Source organism: Dasypus novemcinctus, chromosome 3, assembly GCF_030445035.2.
Source record: "Dasypus novemcinctus isolate mDasNov1 chromosome 3, mDasNov1.1.hap2, whole genome shotgun sequence".
NCBI lineage: Eukaryota > Metazoa > Chordata > Mammalia > Cingulata > Dasypodidae > Dasypus > Dasypus novemcinctus.
Window position 1 is genome coordinate 61,948,268 of NC_080675.1, and position 14,296 is coordinate 61,962,563.

At 35.0% G+C, this 14,296-nt stretch overlaps 1 protein-coding gene and 1 pseudogene across 1 annotated transcript in view; one reads left to right on the top strand and one right to left on the bottom strand.

Annotated features, from left to right (window-relative positions):
- SOS2 (SOS Ras/Rho guanine nucleotide exchange factor 2) overlaps positions 1–14,296 on the top strand; it is a 136,562-nt gene that overhangs the window by 50,909 nt on the left and 71,357 nt on the right. Inside the window, exons 6-7 of the mRNA XM_058293450.2 lie at positions 6,895–7,038; positions 12,217–12,327. Coding sequence (XP_058149433.1) covers positions 6,895–7,038; positions 12,217–12,327 — 255 coding nt within the window. The remainder of the gene's footprint in view (positions 1–6,894; positions 7,039–12,216; positions 12,328–14,296) is intronic.
- Positions 2,223–2,821, bottom strand: LOC101427820 (twinfilin-1 pseudogene; annotated as a pseudogene).

Below are 14,296 nucleotides of genomic sequence, written 5' to 3' on the forward strand. Positions count from 1 at the left end.
AATGAGTTTTACTGTCTAACAAGTGTATCACTGATTTTCAGCAGTCATTGGTTCAATAATTAGTTTGACTGTGTAATCACATCTATATTCTAGAATGTCCATTTACCTTCATGTAATGTCCTGGAATTTAAAAGTATAATTGCACATGGATGATGCAGAGCATTCACTACTGAATTATTTTATATCCTCAAGACAGGTAATATTAGTCCTGACTAAAAATAACAGCTGTAGCTAAGGTCTGCAGCATAGCTCCAGCTTCTTAATGTAATAATTTGTGTATGTGTGTCCACATGTGCACCCATGAAACAATTTAAAGTGTGTCTTAGTAAAAAGTGCAACATTAATGTGGATTATTTTGCATATTTAAATATTATAGTCTTATTATTTGTAAATAAACAAAACCCCAAACACATACTCTTATTTCTATTTTTTTTTAAATGTATCAACCCATAGTTACTCTAATATGCTTTGCTTACTTGAATGTCAGAAAGGTTCATGTACCATAATAAAGTTTAGAAATGAGTGCTTCATATTTTATATTTTGAAATGTACATTTGTGATACTCATTTTATGCAGCATAAGGTTTAGGTCAAGAAATTCCAAATCCTGGATCCCTCAGTTCATTTAGAAAACATCACCTCAAAATTATATGGCTCTTGAGGTAGGTTTTACAGATTAAATAAGATGAAGTGTTCTAGCTCCCTCTATTTCAAGTATCAAGGAAAAATGAGGCTTGAAATGCCTCTAGATTATAACTGAAAATGCAGTGGTATAGAAAACAGTCGGATGTTTTGAAATAAGATCTAAATAGAAGCAAAATTCTTATGCTAAATTTATAATCTGTGTTAGACTGGTAAGTACTATGGCTTTAAAATGACTATAAAATCTGAATATTTGTTGAACATTGGTATAAATATATCTATAAATATATATTATTTCAGAGCAAAAGCTCAATCTTGATGTTTAAAATGTTTTCAACATTTTTTACTTCAGTTTTGTTTGCTTTAAAATATTAAATTTTAAGGGAAACGGACTTTGGCCCAGTGGTTAGGGCGTCCGTCTACCATATGGGAGGTCCGCGGTTCAAACCCCGGGCCTCCTTGACCCGTGTGGAGCTGGCCATGCGCAGCGCTGATGCGCGCAAGGAGTGCCGTGCCACGCAAGGGTGTCCCCCGCGTGGGGGAGCCCCACGCGCAAGGAGTGCGCCCGTGAGGAGAGCCGCCCAGCGTGAAAAGAAAGAGCAGCCTGCCCAGGAATGGCGCCGCCCACACTTCCCGTGCCGCTGACGACAACAGAAGCGGACAAAGAAACAAGACGCAGCAAATAGACACCAAGAACAGACAACCAGGGGAGGGGGGGAAATTAAATAAATAAATAAATCTTTAAAAAAAAAAAAAAAAAAAAAAAAAATATTAAATTTTAATCTGAACATAAGTATTTGGTCTCATGGTACTTAAGATGAAAGACTTAATTTAGAAATGGAAATTTCAATGCACTAGAAAGAGAATTTACTAAGACTGTTTAAACATACCTTTCAATGTTTTTTAAAAATCTGCAATATAGAAAATATCTGTGTACGCTAAAGGTTTCATAGTTAGCTGATCTGAAATTTCAGTGCCATAAAGAGTCAGATAGAAAAGACTGCTGTAGTAAAGCACTGTTTTTAAAAGTTGCAAACATGATCCTCAGTTTGACAGAGTTAGCATTGCTTCTCAGAATAAGCAACTTTCCACCTTTTCTTAGGCACAGTAAATTTTGAGCTTAGAAAATAATCTAACCTGAATTTTAACATATTCATTAAGTAAAATGAATAAGGTATTTTTCTCACTTAAAAAAAAGCATTCAGTGTCTCACTAAAGAGTAATAAGAAGCATATCCTCCTTTGTTTTTTTGTGTATCCTACTTTGAGACATTGACTTTCTGGAATTGGTCTTAATATATGAAAGAAGAATTATGTGAAACTGTGGAATTATCACTCTATGAAAACAATGTGCTCAAATTAAATATTTCTTTGTTGAACCCTTTTCTAGCTTTAACACAGAAGTAGAAATCATGAATCTTCTATAACATTAATTTTATGAACACACAGAAGAGAAAAGTGCTAATTTTTTTAAATTATAATTTTTCCCCTACTTTATACCAACATGAAATGGTGTCAGGTCTTCTGTACTAAAAGCTGGACTTTTAAATAAACTAGTATTGTAATGATTAATATAATGGTTTTAGTCATTAGTGGCTTCCATTTCAGCTGGACCAAAAATTAGTCTTCAAATTGCTCTTTTTCCCAAAGGACCTTTTGGTTTTACAAAACTTTGCTTATGCGCGTGTTACTTGGGGTCTACTTCTTCATAATGGAAGTCTTCAGTCAGTTCATCCCCATTAACTATCTCAGTCTTTCTAATTAAATTCATTTGTAGTTGTCTTTGTACAGTTTCTAGCAGAGCATTCTTGCATTTAGAATACGGGTTCCATTCTCTTATACTACATATATATCCAGGCATTGAGTAAATAAAAACTATGGATTCCAAATAGTCTCCTTCATGGGAATGTTTATACAGAAAGAAGTGATAATGTGCTGAATCCTTGGGAACCCTCTTTGGCAAATCTTTTAGTTCTGTATTTGTTGTGTTAGCCAAAATTATAATTTCATTTTTTTAAATCTTTTTCCAGCTGCACATAGTTGAGCAGTCATTCAGTTTTTCAAAGCCTGAAAAGCTTCTCAAGATATTGGAAATACTACTCCTTGTATAGTTTGATGCTTAGTGTCCACATGCACATCAGTTTTTACCTCATTACTTTTTTTTCTATGCAAAGTAGTCATTAAAAAAAATTTTTTTTAAACCTTTTAAAAAATATATTTTTATTATAGAAGTTGTGAACCCTCAAAATAATTGTGCACATGTGATTTCCCCTACAAGAACCCTTCATCAGCACATCATACTGTTGTGGACCATTTGTTAAGGATTATGAGATAATAATATTGTAAGACTATTATCACTATCTGTGATCCCTAACATACATTTGGCATATTTTTCCATAACCCACTGATAATTAACACAGAACATCTGTGGCATTGATGTAAGTATTGCTGTTAGCTGTAGTTCATAGGTTACATTAATTGTATTTTTCCCATGCTTCTCCACATTTCCACCACCCTTGCAATAGTGATGTATATCATTCTAGTTCAAAGAAGGATATTCTTGCATTTGTACTATTAACCACAGTTTTCATCCACCTCCGGGTTTACTGTGTTATTCAGTACCTAGATTATTCTCTAGCTTGTTGACATTTACTTTCTTAGACTACCCTTTTCAGCCACAATTATCTCATTTAATTTTTTTAAACAAATCAATTTTATTGTTACATATTAAGAAAGCATAAATCCATCCAAAAAATACAATCAGTGGTATTCAGTATAGTCACATATTTATGCATTCTTCCCAGAGCACTTTCATTATTCCAATAATAATAAATAAAAACCAAACAAACCTCATCACCTCTCAGTTTCTGTCTGCTGTACATAGCTGCTGTTCTTTTTCCTTCTCTATAGTATATTTGTATTTAAATTTTGTAAAAACAGTCTTATATATGCAATATCTTCCATATTCATGTTTTACATGAGGTTTTACTCTTATATAGTCTCCATGTTACAGTTTTTAGCTTTCCATCTAGTAATGTACATGACCTTAGACTTTCCCTTTCAACCACTGTCATAACCATACAAAAGCGCTACTAGTTACAAACAACACGTTATGCTTAAACCATTTCTATTCATTTCCAAAGATTTACAGACAACCTTTTATCAAGTCTGCACAGATCAATCCACAGCTTTCCATTCTTTTCCCTCCTTCTATTTTCTGTTGATCTATATTCTAATTATTAACTCCATGAGTTTACACAATATATTTAGTTCATAATAACACAGTCATATGGTATTTGTCCTTTTGTATCTGGCTTGCTTCACTCAACATAACTTATTAATTTTAATCTGTTGGAATTCTTCCTCAGCTGCAGTCAACGAGGCAGGAGAAGATGGTGATAACAAATATTTTTTATAGCCATGTGAGATACATCTTCCTTTACTGTTCCAAATACTTCATCTTTAATATGATCACCTTCAATATCCTTTTTTTTTTTTTTTTTTTTTTTTTTTGAGCTACTGGGAGGAAGGACTCTAACCCAGACCTTGGGTGTGAGAAACCAGCTCTCAACTATTGAGCCACATCAGCTTCCCGGAGTTGATTTTTTTTTTTTAATTCCCCTCTTGTGGCTTTTCGTGTGCTGTCTGCTCTCTCTGTCCATTCGCTGTACGTTCTTCTGTGTCTGTATTTATTTTATTTCCCCTCCTCCCTTGCGGCTTGCTTGCTGTTTGCTCTCTGTGTCCATTTGCTGCAGGCTCTTCTGTGTTCTTGCTTGTCTCCCTTCTTTTTGTTGCATCACCTTGCTGAGGTGGCTCTCCATGGTGTCTGCGGGCAAGCCTGCCTTCACAAGGAGGCCCCAGGACGCGAACCGAGGGCCTCCTATATGGTAGGTGGGAACTTATATGATTGAACCACAGCTGCTTCCCCCTGGAGTTGATTTTTTCGTTTATTTATTTATTTATTTTTTTAAAGATTTATTTTTGTTTATTTAATTCCCCTCCCCTCCCCCGGTTGTCTGTTCTCTATGTCTTTTTGCTGCGTCTTGTTTCTTTGTCCGGTTCTGTTGTCGTCAGCGGCACGGGAAGTGTGGGCGGTGCCATTCCTCGGCAGGCTGCTCCCTCCTTCGCGCTGGGCGGCTCTCCTTACGGGTGCACTCCTTGCGAGTGGGACTCCCCTATGCGGGGGACACCCTTGTGTGGCACAGCACTCCTTGCGCGCATCAGCACTGCACATGGGCCAGCTCCACACGGGTCAAGGAGGCCCGGGGCTTGAACCACGGACCTCCCATGTGGTAGACGGATGCCCTAACCACTGGGCCAAAGTCCGTTTCCCTTTTTTGTTTATTTTGCTTGTTGTTTGTTTTTGTTTTTTCAGGAAGCACTGGGAGCTGAACCTGGGTCCTCTCATGTGGGAAGCAGGCACTCAGCCTCTTGAGCCACATCGACTCCCCAAACTCCTTTTAAAGAGTTGCTCTTGTTGCCGCATACACCTTTTTTTTGATGAACATAAGAATGATCTGGAGACCATCAATTAATATCCATTCATATCCCTGAGAATTTAATCTGAATAATATATAGCATGGTTGTTTGTCCTCAAGCAGGGGTAGAACAAAGGAATCATAATCCTTATCCCAAGAATCTGAAGGCTGACTATATGACCTAATCACAAGTTGCTCATTTTCAATAGATATTTTCAGAAGTCCTTATTTTCCATTTCTTGCTCTGGCAAAGATAATCTTTTGCACCTTTTCTAGACTGGATATCAGTCTGCTGGGACATGGCAGTGGCTCTGGGATCTGGTGCTGAATGTAGACAGTGGGCTTGGCTGGCAGCTCCAGAAGTCTGTGTCCCATCAATTTTTGTTCTCCAGGAATTAATTTTTATGGGTCCCTTTTCACTGAATTAGTGCTGATGTGACAGAAAATTTCTTCTGTAATACTGAAAGGGCAAGAGATGGAAAAAGTACTTTTTCCCCGTCTATATATTTTGGCATAGACTAGACTATACACTTTTTGAGGTGAAGATCACCTGAGATCAGAGCACAGTGGGCAACAAATATTGGGTGAAGGAATGAATGGCTTAAGACTGATCTTTTTTTAATTTTTTAATTTTTATTTATTCTACTGGTCCCCTTGCTGTTTTGTGCTCACTGTCTTCTCTCTGTATGTTCTTCTCTGTTCACTTGTGTTCTCTTTAGGCAGCACTGGGAACCGATCCTTGGACCTTCTGGAGTGGAAGAGAGGTGCTCAATCTCTTGCGCCACCTCAGCTCCCTAAGACTGATCTTAATTTACTCCCTTGTGCCCTACTCCTGTGTTTTCAAACAGCTTACATTTGTAGAGGAACTAATAGGTGCCAGGGGCATTTTATAGAAATCGTTTTATTTAGACCTCATAAAAACACTATCAGGTGGGACCTTGTATATCATCCATATGACCTTGGACAAATTACTTAACTGCTATTTCTTCATTTGTAAAATGAAGATGATAATAGTACCTATCTTTAAAGGCTGTTACAAGATTACACATGAAAGTGCTCAACAAATATTAGCTGTTGATATAGACATCATTGTCCTAATACAGGATCATTCATTTAGCAAGTGGAGAAGTCAGGATTCAGGCTCACATCGGTCAGGCTTCAAAGCCAATGATGTTTCCATTATTGGATGGCAGAGTGAATAATAGTTGACCATAACTAGGATAGTCATATGATCTGTTTGTATCCAGGGGACTTGAAACCTGCATTAACTTAGATAAAATTCACACATGGGATCTTTATTGAAATATTTACTCCCTTCTCAAATCTAAGTCACAGACTTCAAATTGTGATAACTAGTTTACTATATCTGGATTAGGAGTCAGATCTTCATTCTGATCCTGGCTCAGTCATTTACTACCTTTTGTAAGAACTTGGTCATGTCTTTTAGCATCTGAGCCAGTTCTAAAACATTGAAATGCCAGGATTCTTTATATAAACAGTTGCTCAGAATATTCCGCAAATGTGAGGTTTTAGAAGTATGGACAAAACTATCTAGAATACATTTTTTCCCGTACTTGTACTGTTTGTAAGCCAAGGGATTTTTAAACATTTATTTCCCTTCCTTATTCATTGACTTTGGCAATATCTTGGAGTATATTGGAAGGAGATTGGGTGGAAATAAATCCTTAACACCAATATTACTGTTTATATTTAATAATTTTTAAGGAAACTTTTCAACATTGGATTTCTGAAGCTTTCTTTTTATTTTTCTTTCAGGATATTGAAAAGATTTTCAGTAACATTTCAGATATCCATGAATTGACTGTGAAACTTTTAGGTTTGATTGAAGACACAGTTGAAATGACTGATGAAAGTAGTCCTCATCCCTTAGCTGGCAGCTGTTTTGAAGATTTGGCAGAAGTAAGTTTACAAAAATGCTTTATAATAAAGTCTCATGAAGGTCCTAAGTGCTGCATTGTATTAAGATCTTTAGTAAGATATTTCATATGAAAATTAGAAGACCCTGCTGGCTACTATTAAAAAAATACTTTGGATTTAACAGCAAATTAAAATGGCATCTGTATTTACAGTTATACTTTCTTCATAATGTATTTATAGTAATATTTATAGTGAAAGTTTGTACCTAGAGTAACAGGATGTTTTTAAAATGTTAACTACATTTAAAAAATAAATTTTATTGACCATGCTGTTTAGCTTTTGTGGATTTTAGACTTAAATTTTAAGCATTAAAAAGGGATTTATATAATTTTAGTTTTATTCCCCAAATGAAAATTATTATGCTGTTTTTAAAGGATTATAAAATTATAGCTCATTGTAAAAATATTCCAAAAAATAGAAAAAATATAAATAAAATGAAAACCACTCCAACTTGCAACTCCCAGAGATAATTTATCTTTATAACACTTGTTATTTATCCTTACAGATGTTTTTCCATGCATATATACAAACCTATGTATATTAACAAAAATAGATCCTGTCATTTTATAACCTGCTTTTGTTTACTTAATATGTCATGAATATTTTTCCATATTAATAAATATACTTCAAAACATTTTTTTTTAAGATTTATTTTTTAATTTATTTCTCTCCCCTTCCCCCCACCCCTTATCTGCTCTCTGTGTCAACTTGCTGTGTGTTCTTCTGTGCCCACTTGTACCCTCCGTAGCACTGGGAAACTGCATCTCTTTTCATTGCATCATCTTGCTGCATCAGCTCTCGTGTGTATGGTGCCACTCCTGGGCAGGCTGTGCTTTTTTCTTTCCGAGCAGCTATCCTTGCAGGATGCACACCTTTGCATGCGGCAGCTCTGTACCTGGGCCAGCTCACCACACAGGTCAGGAGGGCCTGGGGATCGAACCCTGGACCCTCCCATATGGTAGGCGGATGCTCTATCAGCTGAGCCACGTCCACTTCCCCCAACACAATTTTTAATGTCTAAATAATACCATGTTCTATGAAGAGAGTAGTATATCCATTTTAACCATTCTAAATTATACGGTGCAGTGGTAGTTACTTACATTTACAATGTTGTGCTGCCATCACCCATCCATTTCAAAATCTTTTCCTTTACCCCAGGCAGGAACTCTATACTCATTATTCATTAACTCCCCATTCCCTTTCCCCTACCCCTGTTAATCTACTTTCTGTCTCTATGAGTTCATATATTCTACTTATTTCATATAAATGAAGTCAGGCAGTATCTGTTCTTTTGTGTCTGGCTTATTTCATACAACGTGATGTCTTCAAGGTTCATCCATGCTGCTGAATGTATCAGGACTTTATTCCTTTTTAATGCTGAATAGTATTCCATTGTATGTATTTGCCCCATTTTGTTTATCCATTCATCAGTCAGTGGACACTTGGGTTGTTTCCATCTTTTGGCAATGATGAATAATGCCGCTCTGGATATTGGTATGCAAATACCTGTTCGAGTCCCTGCTTTCAATTCTTTTGTGTATATACTTAGAAGTGAGATTGCTGTGTGATATGGTAATTCATATTTAACTTTCTGAGAAACCACCAAACTGTTTTGTTTGGTACACATAGTGGGTGTACCATTTTACATACCCACCAACAATGAACAATAGTTCCTATTTCCCTACATCCTCTCTAACACTTATTTTCCATTTTTAAAACAGTAACCATTCTGGTACTTCTGAGATGGTATCTCACTGTGGTTTTGATTTGCATGTTCCTGATGGCTAATGACAATGAGCACTTTTTCCTACACTTATTGGCAATTTGTGTTATCTTTGGAGACATGTCTATTCAAGTCTTTTGCCTGTTTTTTAAACTGGGTTCTTTGCCTTTTGTTGTTGAGTTGTAGGAGTTCTTTATATATTCTGGATATTCAACCCTTGTCAGATATGCAGTTTCCAAATATTTTTCTCCCATTCTGTAGGTTGTCTTTTTACTTCCTTGGTAAAGTCCTTTGATATAGAAAAGTTTTAAATTTTATTGCTTGTACATTTAATTTAAAGTCTAAGAAACCTCTGCCTAACCCAAGGTCCTGTTTGTTTCCCTATGTTTTCTTCTAGTAGTTATGTATATTTAGTTAGTATATTCAGATCTTTTGACCCATTTTCGGTTAATATTTGTATGTGGTGTGAGATAGAGGTCAAACTTCATTCTTTTACTTTGGCTCACCAGTTTCACAGCACCATTTGTTGAAAAGCCTGTTCTTTCCCTACTGAGTGAACTTAGCACTCTCGTCATACATCTGTGTGAGGGTTTATTTCTGAATTCTCAATTCAATTACATTGGTCTATAGTTCTGTCCTTGTGCCAGTACCATACTGTTTTGATTACAGTGGCTTTGTAATAAATTTTAAAATCACGAAGTGTGAGCCTTCCAACTTTGTTCTTTTTCAAATGGTTTTGGCTATTCTGGACTGCTTATTCTTCCATATAAACAATTTTTAAAATAATTTTTTTAAAAGAAGATTTAGATTATATAAATGTTACATAAAAAATATAAGGGATTTCCATACACCCTACTCCCTCTTCCTCCTACACTTTTCCACATTAACAGCATCCTTCATTAGTGTGGTACATTTGCTACAGTTGATGAACCCATATTGAAGCTTTGCTACTAACCATGGACTATAGTTTACATTATAGTTTACACTTTGTCCCACACTATTTTGAAAGTTATGACAAAATATACAATGGCCTGTTTTTGTCAATGCAATGTCATGCAGTCTTCCATATAAATTTGAATGATTGGCTTTTCCATTTCTGTAAATAGGTCTGTTCAAATTTTGATTGGAGGGAAACGGATTTAGCCCAGTGGTTAGGGCGTCCGTCTACCACATGGGAGGTCCGCGGTTCAAACCCCAGGCCTCCTTCACCCATGTGGAGCTGGCCCATGCGCAGTGCTGATGCATGCAAGGAGTGCCCTGCCACGCAGGGGTGTCCCCCCCGTGTAGGGGAGCCCCACACGCAAGGAGTGCGCCCCATAGGGAGAGCCACCCAGCGCGAAAGAAAGTGCAGCCTGCCCAGGAATGGCGCCGCCCATACTTCCCGTGCCGCTGACGACAACAGAAGCGGACAAAGAAACAAGACGCAGCAAATAGACACAGAGAACAGACAACTGGGGAAGGAGAGTGGGGAATTAAATAAATAAATAAATCTTTAAAAAAAAATTTTTTTTTATTGGAATTGCATTGAATCTTTATACTGCTTTTGAGTAGAATGGACATATTAACAATATTTAGTCTTCCAATCCATGAGCATGGAATGTACTTCCATTTATTTAGGTGCTTTAATTTCTTTCAGCAGTGTTTAGTTGTTTTCCATAGAGAAGTCCTTTATATTCTTGGTTAGATTTATTCCTAAATGTATGATTCTTTTATTTGCTGTTGTAAATTGAATTTTTTCTTCATTTCCTCTTCAGATTGTCCAGTATTAGTGAAGAGAAACACCACTGATATTTGTGCATTGCCACTTTGGGCTGAATTTGTTTATTAGCTGTAGTAGTTTTTTTGTGGATCTTTCAGGATTCTTTACATATAGGTTCATGTCATCTGCAAATAGGGAAAGTTTTATTGCTTCCTTTCCAATATGGATTGCTCTGCCTGATTGCTCTGGCTAGAACTTCCTATATAATGTTGGATAATAGTGGGTGATGGTGGGCATCCTTGTCTTGTTCTCGATATTAGAGAGAGAGTTCTTAGTCTTTCACCATTGAGTATGATTTTTGAGCTCTTTCTTCTTTATTAATGCAAGCATTTAGAGCTATAAATATCCCTCTGAGCAGTGCCTTCACTGTGTCCCATAAATTTATATATATATATATTTTTCATTTGTCTCAAGGTATTTCCTGATTTCCCTTGTGATTATTTCTTTAACCCATTGATGGTTTGAGTGTGTATTTGTGGATTTTGCAGTTCTCCCTCTGTTATTGATTTCCAGCTTTAGTCATTGTGGTCAGAAAAGATGCTTAGTATAATTGCAATCTTTTAAAATTTATTGAGACTTATTTTGTAAACTAATACATGATCTATCCTGGAAAATAATCCTTGTGCATTTGAGAAGGAGGATATTCTGATGTTTTTAAGTGCGGTATACTATATTTTGTCTCTTAGGTCTAATTCACTTATACTGCTGTTCAAGTGTTCTGTTTCCTTATTTATCTTCTGTCTAGATGTTCTTTCCAGTTATGAAAATGATATGTTGAATTGTCCAACTATTATTGCAAAGATATCCATTTCTCTCTTCAGTTGTGTCAGTGTTGCCCTAATATAGTTTGCAGTGTGTGACTAGGTACGCAAGTATTTATAATTGTTTTTCTTCTTGATGGATTGACCATTTTATTAATATATAGTTTCCTTCTTTTTCTCTTCTAACAGTTTTTAACTTAAAGTCTTTTTTGTCTGATATTAGTATGACTACCTCAACTCTTTTTTAGTTATTATCTGGCTGTACTCTTAAAGATATCATGGTTCAAAAACATTGTATATTTAAAATGCAAAAATGAAATGAATCTATTAGTTCTAACTAAAAATTGGGGGTATTGGTTATTATCAAATAATAGGAATTTATTTTAACATAAAAATTGGACAAAACATGGTCAGTTTCTGCTTTGTAATTTTATTGTATATTAGCCTTTTGCTCTGTTTTCTTTTTCTGTTTTTGAAAACACAGAGTGGACAAAATAGGGATATCACTTTTGGCTTCCTTTGAAAGAATCCTAAGTGTTAACTCATTTCCACTTAATTGAGCCTAATAAAATTTCAAAACCCAGTCATCTTTCATTAATAAATGTATTTTTCATTTACTGGAGATAAATATACCTAACCATTTTAACTGTTTGATTCTTGTGACACAAAGTCGGTGACCTATTTTATTTCAAGATCAGTAGCCTCTTGTCATCTCTTGCTTATGGACATTACTTACATTTAAAATTTTTTTTCAGTTGCCCCCATAATTATTGCTTGTTCCTGAAAAGTAGACAATAGAATTTGGAAACCTAGTTGAGGGCTTGAATAAATAAATATTTGCTATTAGATAATCTGTACCATATTAGTATAAAATATATTCTTCTATATTTAACACATTTTCCTTTTTAAAAAAATAGGAGCAAGCATTTGATCCTTATGAAACATTATCACAGGACATTCTTTCACCAAAGTTTAATGAATATTTCAGTAAATTGATGGCCAGACCTGCAGTTGCTCTGCACTTTCAGGTAAACTTAAATTGAATGTTATTTTTTTATAAAGTAGGTAAAGAGATATTTCACCATCTTATCCTTAAAATATTTGTATTTCTAGAATTCTTTTCAGAGTAATTGAAGAAATAATTCAGCATCTAATCCATACATTTTGTTAATTCTAAGCCTATTTTAGATTGCCTTCTGTTTTCTGCCTTGAGTTATTTCAGTCTGTCATTAATGTAGAAATCTTTCATTGTACAACGTCACAAATAGTGGTTGACCAAAATAATCTGGTACATTCTAGATCTAGGATATAGAGTTGTATCTGGAGAGCTATTTAGGATTTTATTCCCTAATGGAAAAAGAGCTGGCGAAATCATAAGGACTAGAATAGCCTTGATGAGGCCTATGATTTAAAGGAAATAAATGCTCATTTAAGGGATTGTATGCAAGTTAATTGATTTGGCAAAACAAATAAAATGAAAATAAGTCTAGAGAAACAAATCAAATCACATTTTTACTCTCTGAACTGTACAACAGAGGTTACATTGTACAGGTGATGCTTGATCACTTAGCTATGGAAACTTCCTGCATCTCAACTGACTTTTCCCCCTCAGCATGTAAATATGCCAAATCCTAAAATAATCAGTCAGTCAAACAAACCTTGCTTCACTGGTCCTCTCTAGCTACTCACCCCTTTCATTTTTTCCCTTTGTAGTCAATCATCTTTTTTTTTTTTTTTTTTTTTTTACCATTCTTCATCAAACCAATACTATCTGTATTCTATCCAGGATATAGCCCTAAAAACTGCCCTTGACAACTAAGCTACCTGCCAAATCCAGTGGATATTTTAATTTCATATTTATGTTTGTAGCATTTGTTATTCCTCATCTTGTCCCTTGAATTCCATTATACTGCTTTCTTCTAATTTTCCTTCTATTTCTCTGATTTCTTCTTCTCAGCTTCCTTAATTATAGATATTATCCAGCTTGTGTGATCAGTCCCTTTTCTGTCCCTCTGTGCTCTCCTGAGGGACTTCATCCATACTCTTTGCTATACCTGCTGCCTGTATACTGATGACTCCTATTTATATGCAGGCCATGATTCTCTTTTGACACTGGATCTGGGTGTGTGTACACACTTCCTTATAACCCATTACCTACTGGACTAATTCACTTGGATATCCCGTAGATATTTCAAAATATAATGTATTTAAATCTGAATGTAACATCTTCTCTCTGACTTTTTAAATGGGTATTCTCATTATCCTCTTCTACTCTCAGTAATATATCAATACGGAATAAATATTGCACCTGATTTTCAGTATTTACCTCAAGGAAATAAATATGTTTTTAAAGTAAAATCTTATATATTCTTATATACCATAAAGTAAACATTAATTAAATGGGGCAGTCTCTTATAAGATCTTTGCATACACTTTAAAATCATAACTCATTTCTTGTTTCAGTTCTAATTTTTAGGAATTTTTGCTGTGAGATTTGAATGTTTATTAAGCTATTGCCCCAAATATTTAACGAAATTGAAAGAATTAGGCAAAGGCCCTTTTCAGGCAAAACTCATTTATAGTATATTAACTTTCATTTTAAAAATTCATTCTGTTTAAGAGTAATGTTTCATTCAAAAAAACTTCTTTAGACATTCAGCATACTTTTTAGAACATGAGCATTGGAATCAGAACTTTTGGCTTTGGACCAATGGTTGTATTATTTTAAGTCACCTTATCTGCGAGATTCAGTTTATTTGTAAAATGATGACAATAATATGTGCTTCTTACAGTTTTTATAAAAATTAAATAGGGAATACATGTGAAGCACTAAGCATAATGCTTGTTGTATTAAATTCTCAATAAATGTTAGCTCGTGTTGTTATTAGAGGAATTCTTACACTGTAAATAAATGGCATTAAAGTGTTAGAATACACTTTAGTAGACATTTCATTATTACTTAACATAGATGATCTTTGAAGATTACTTTTTAAAAAT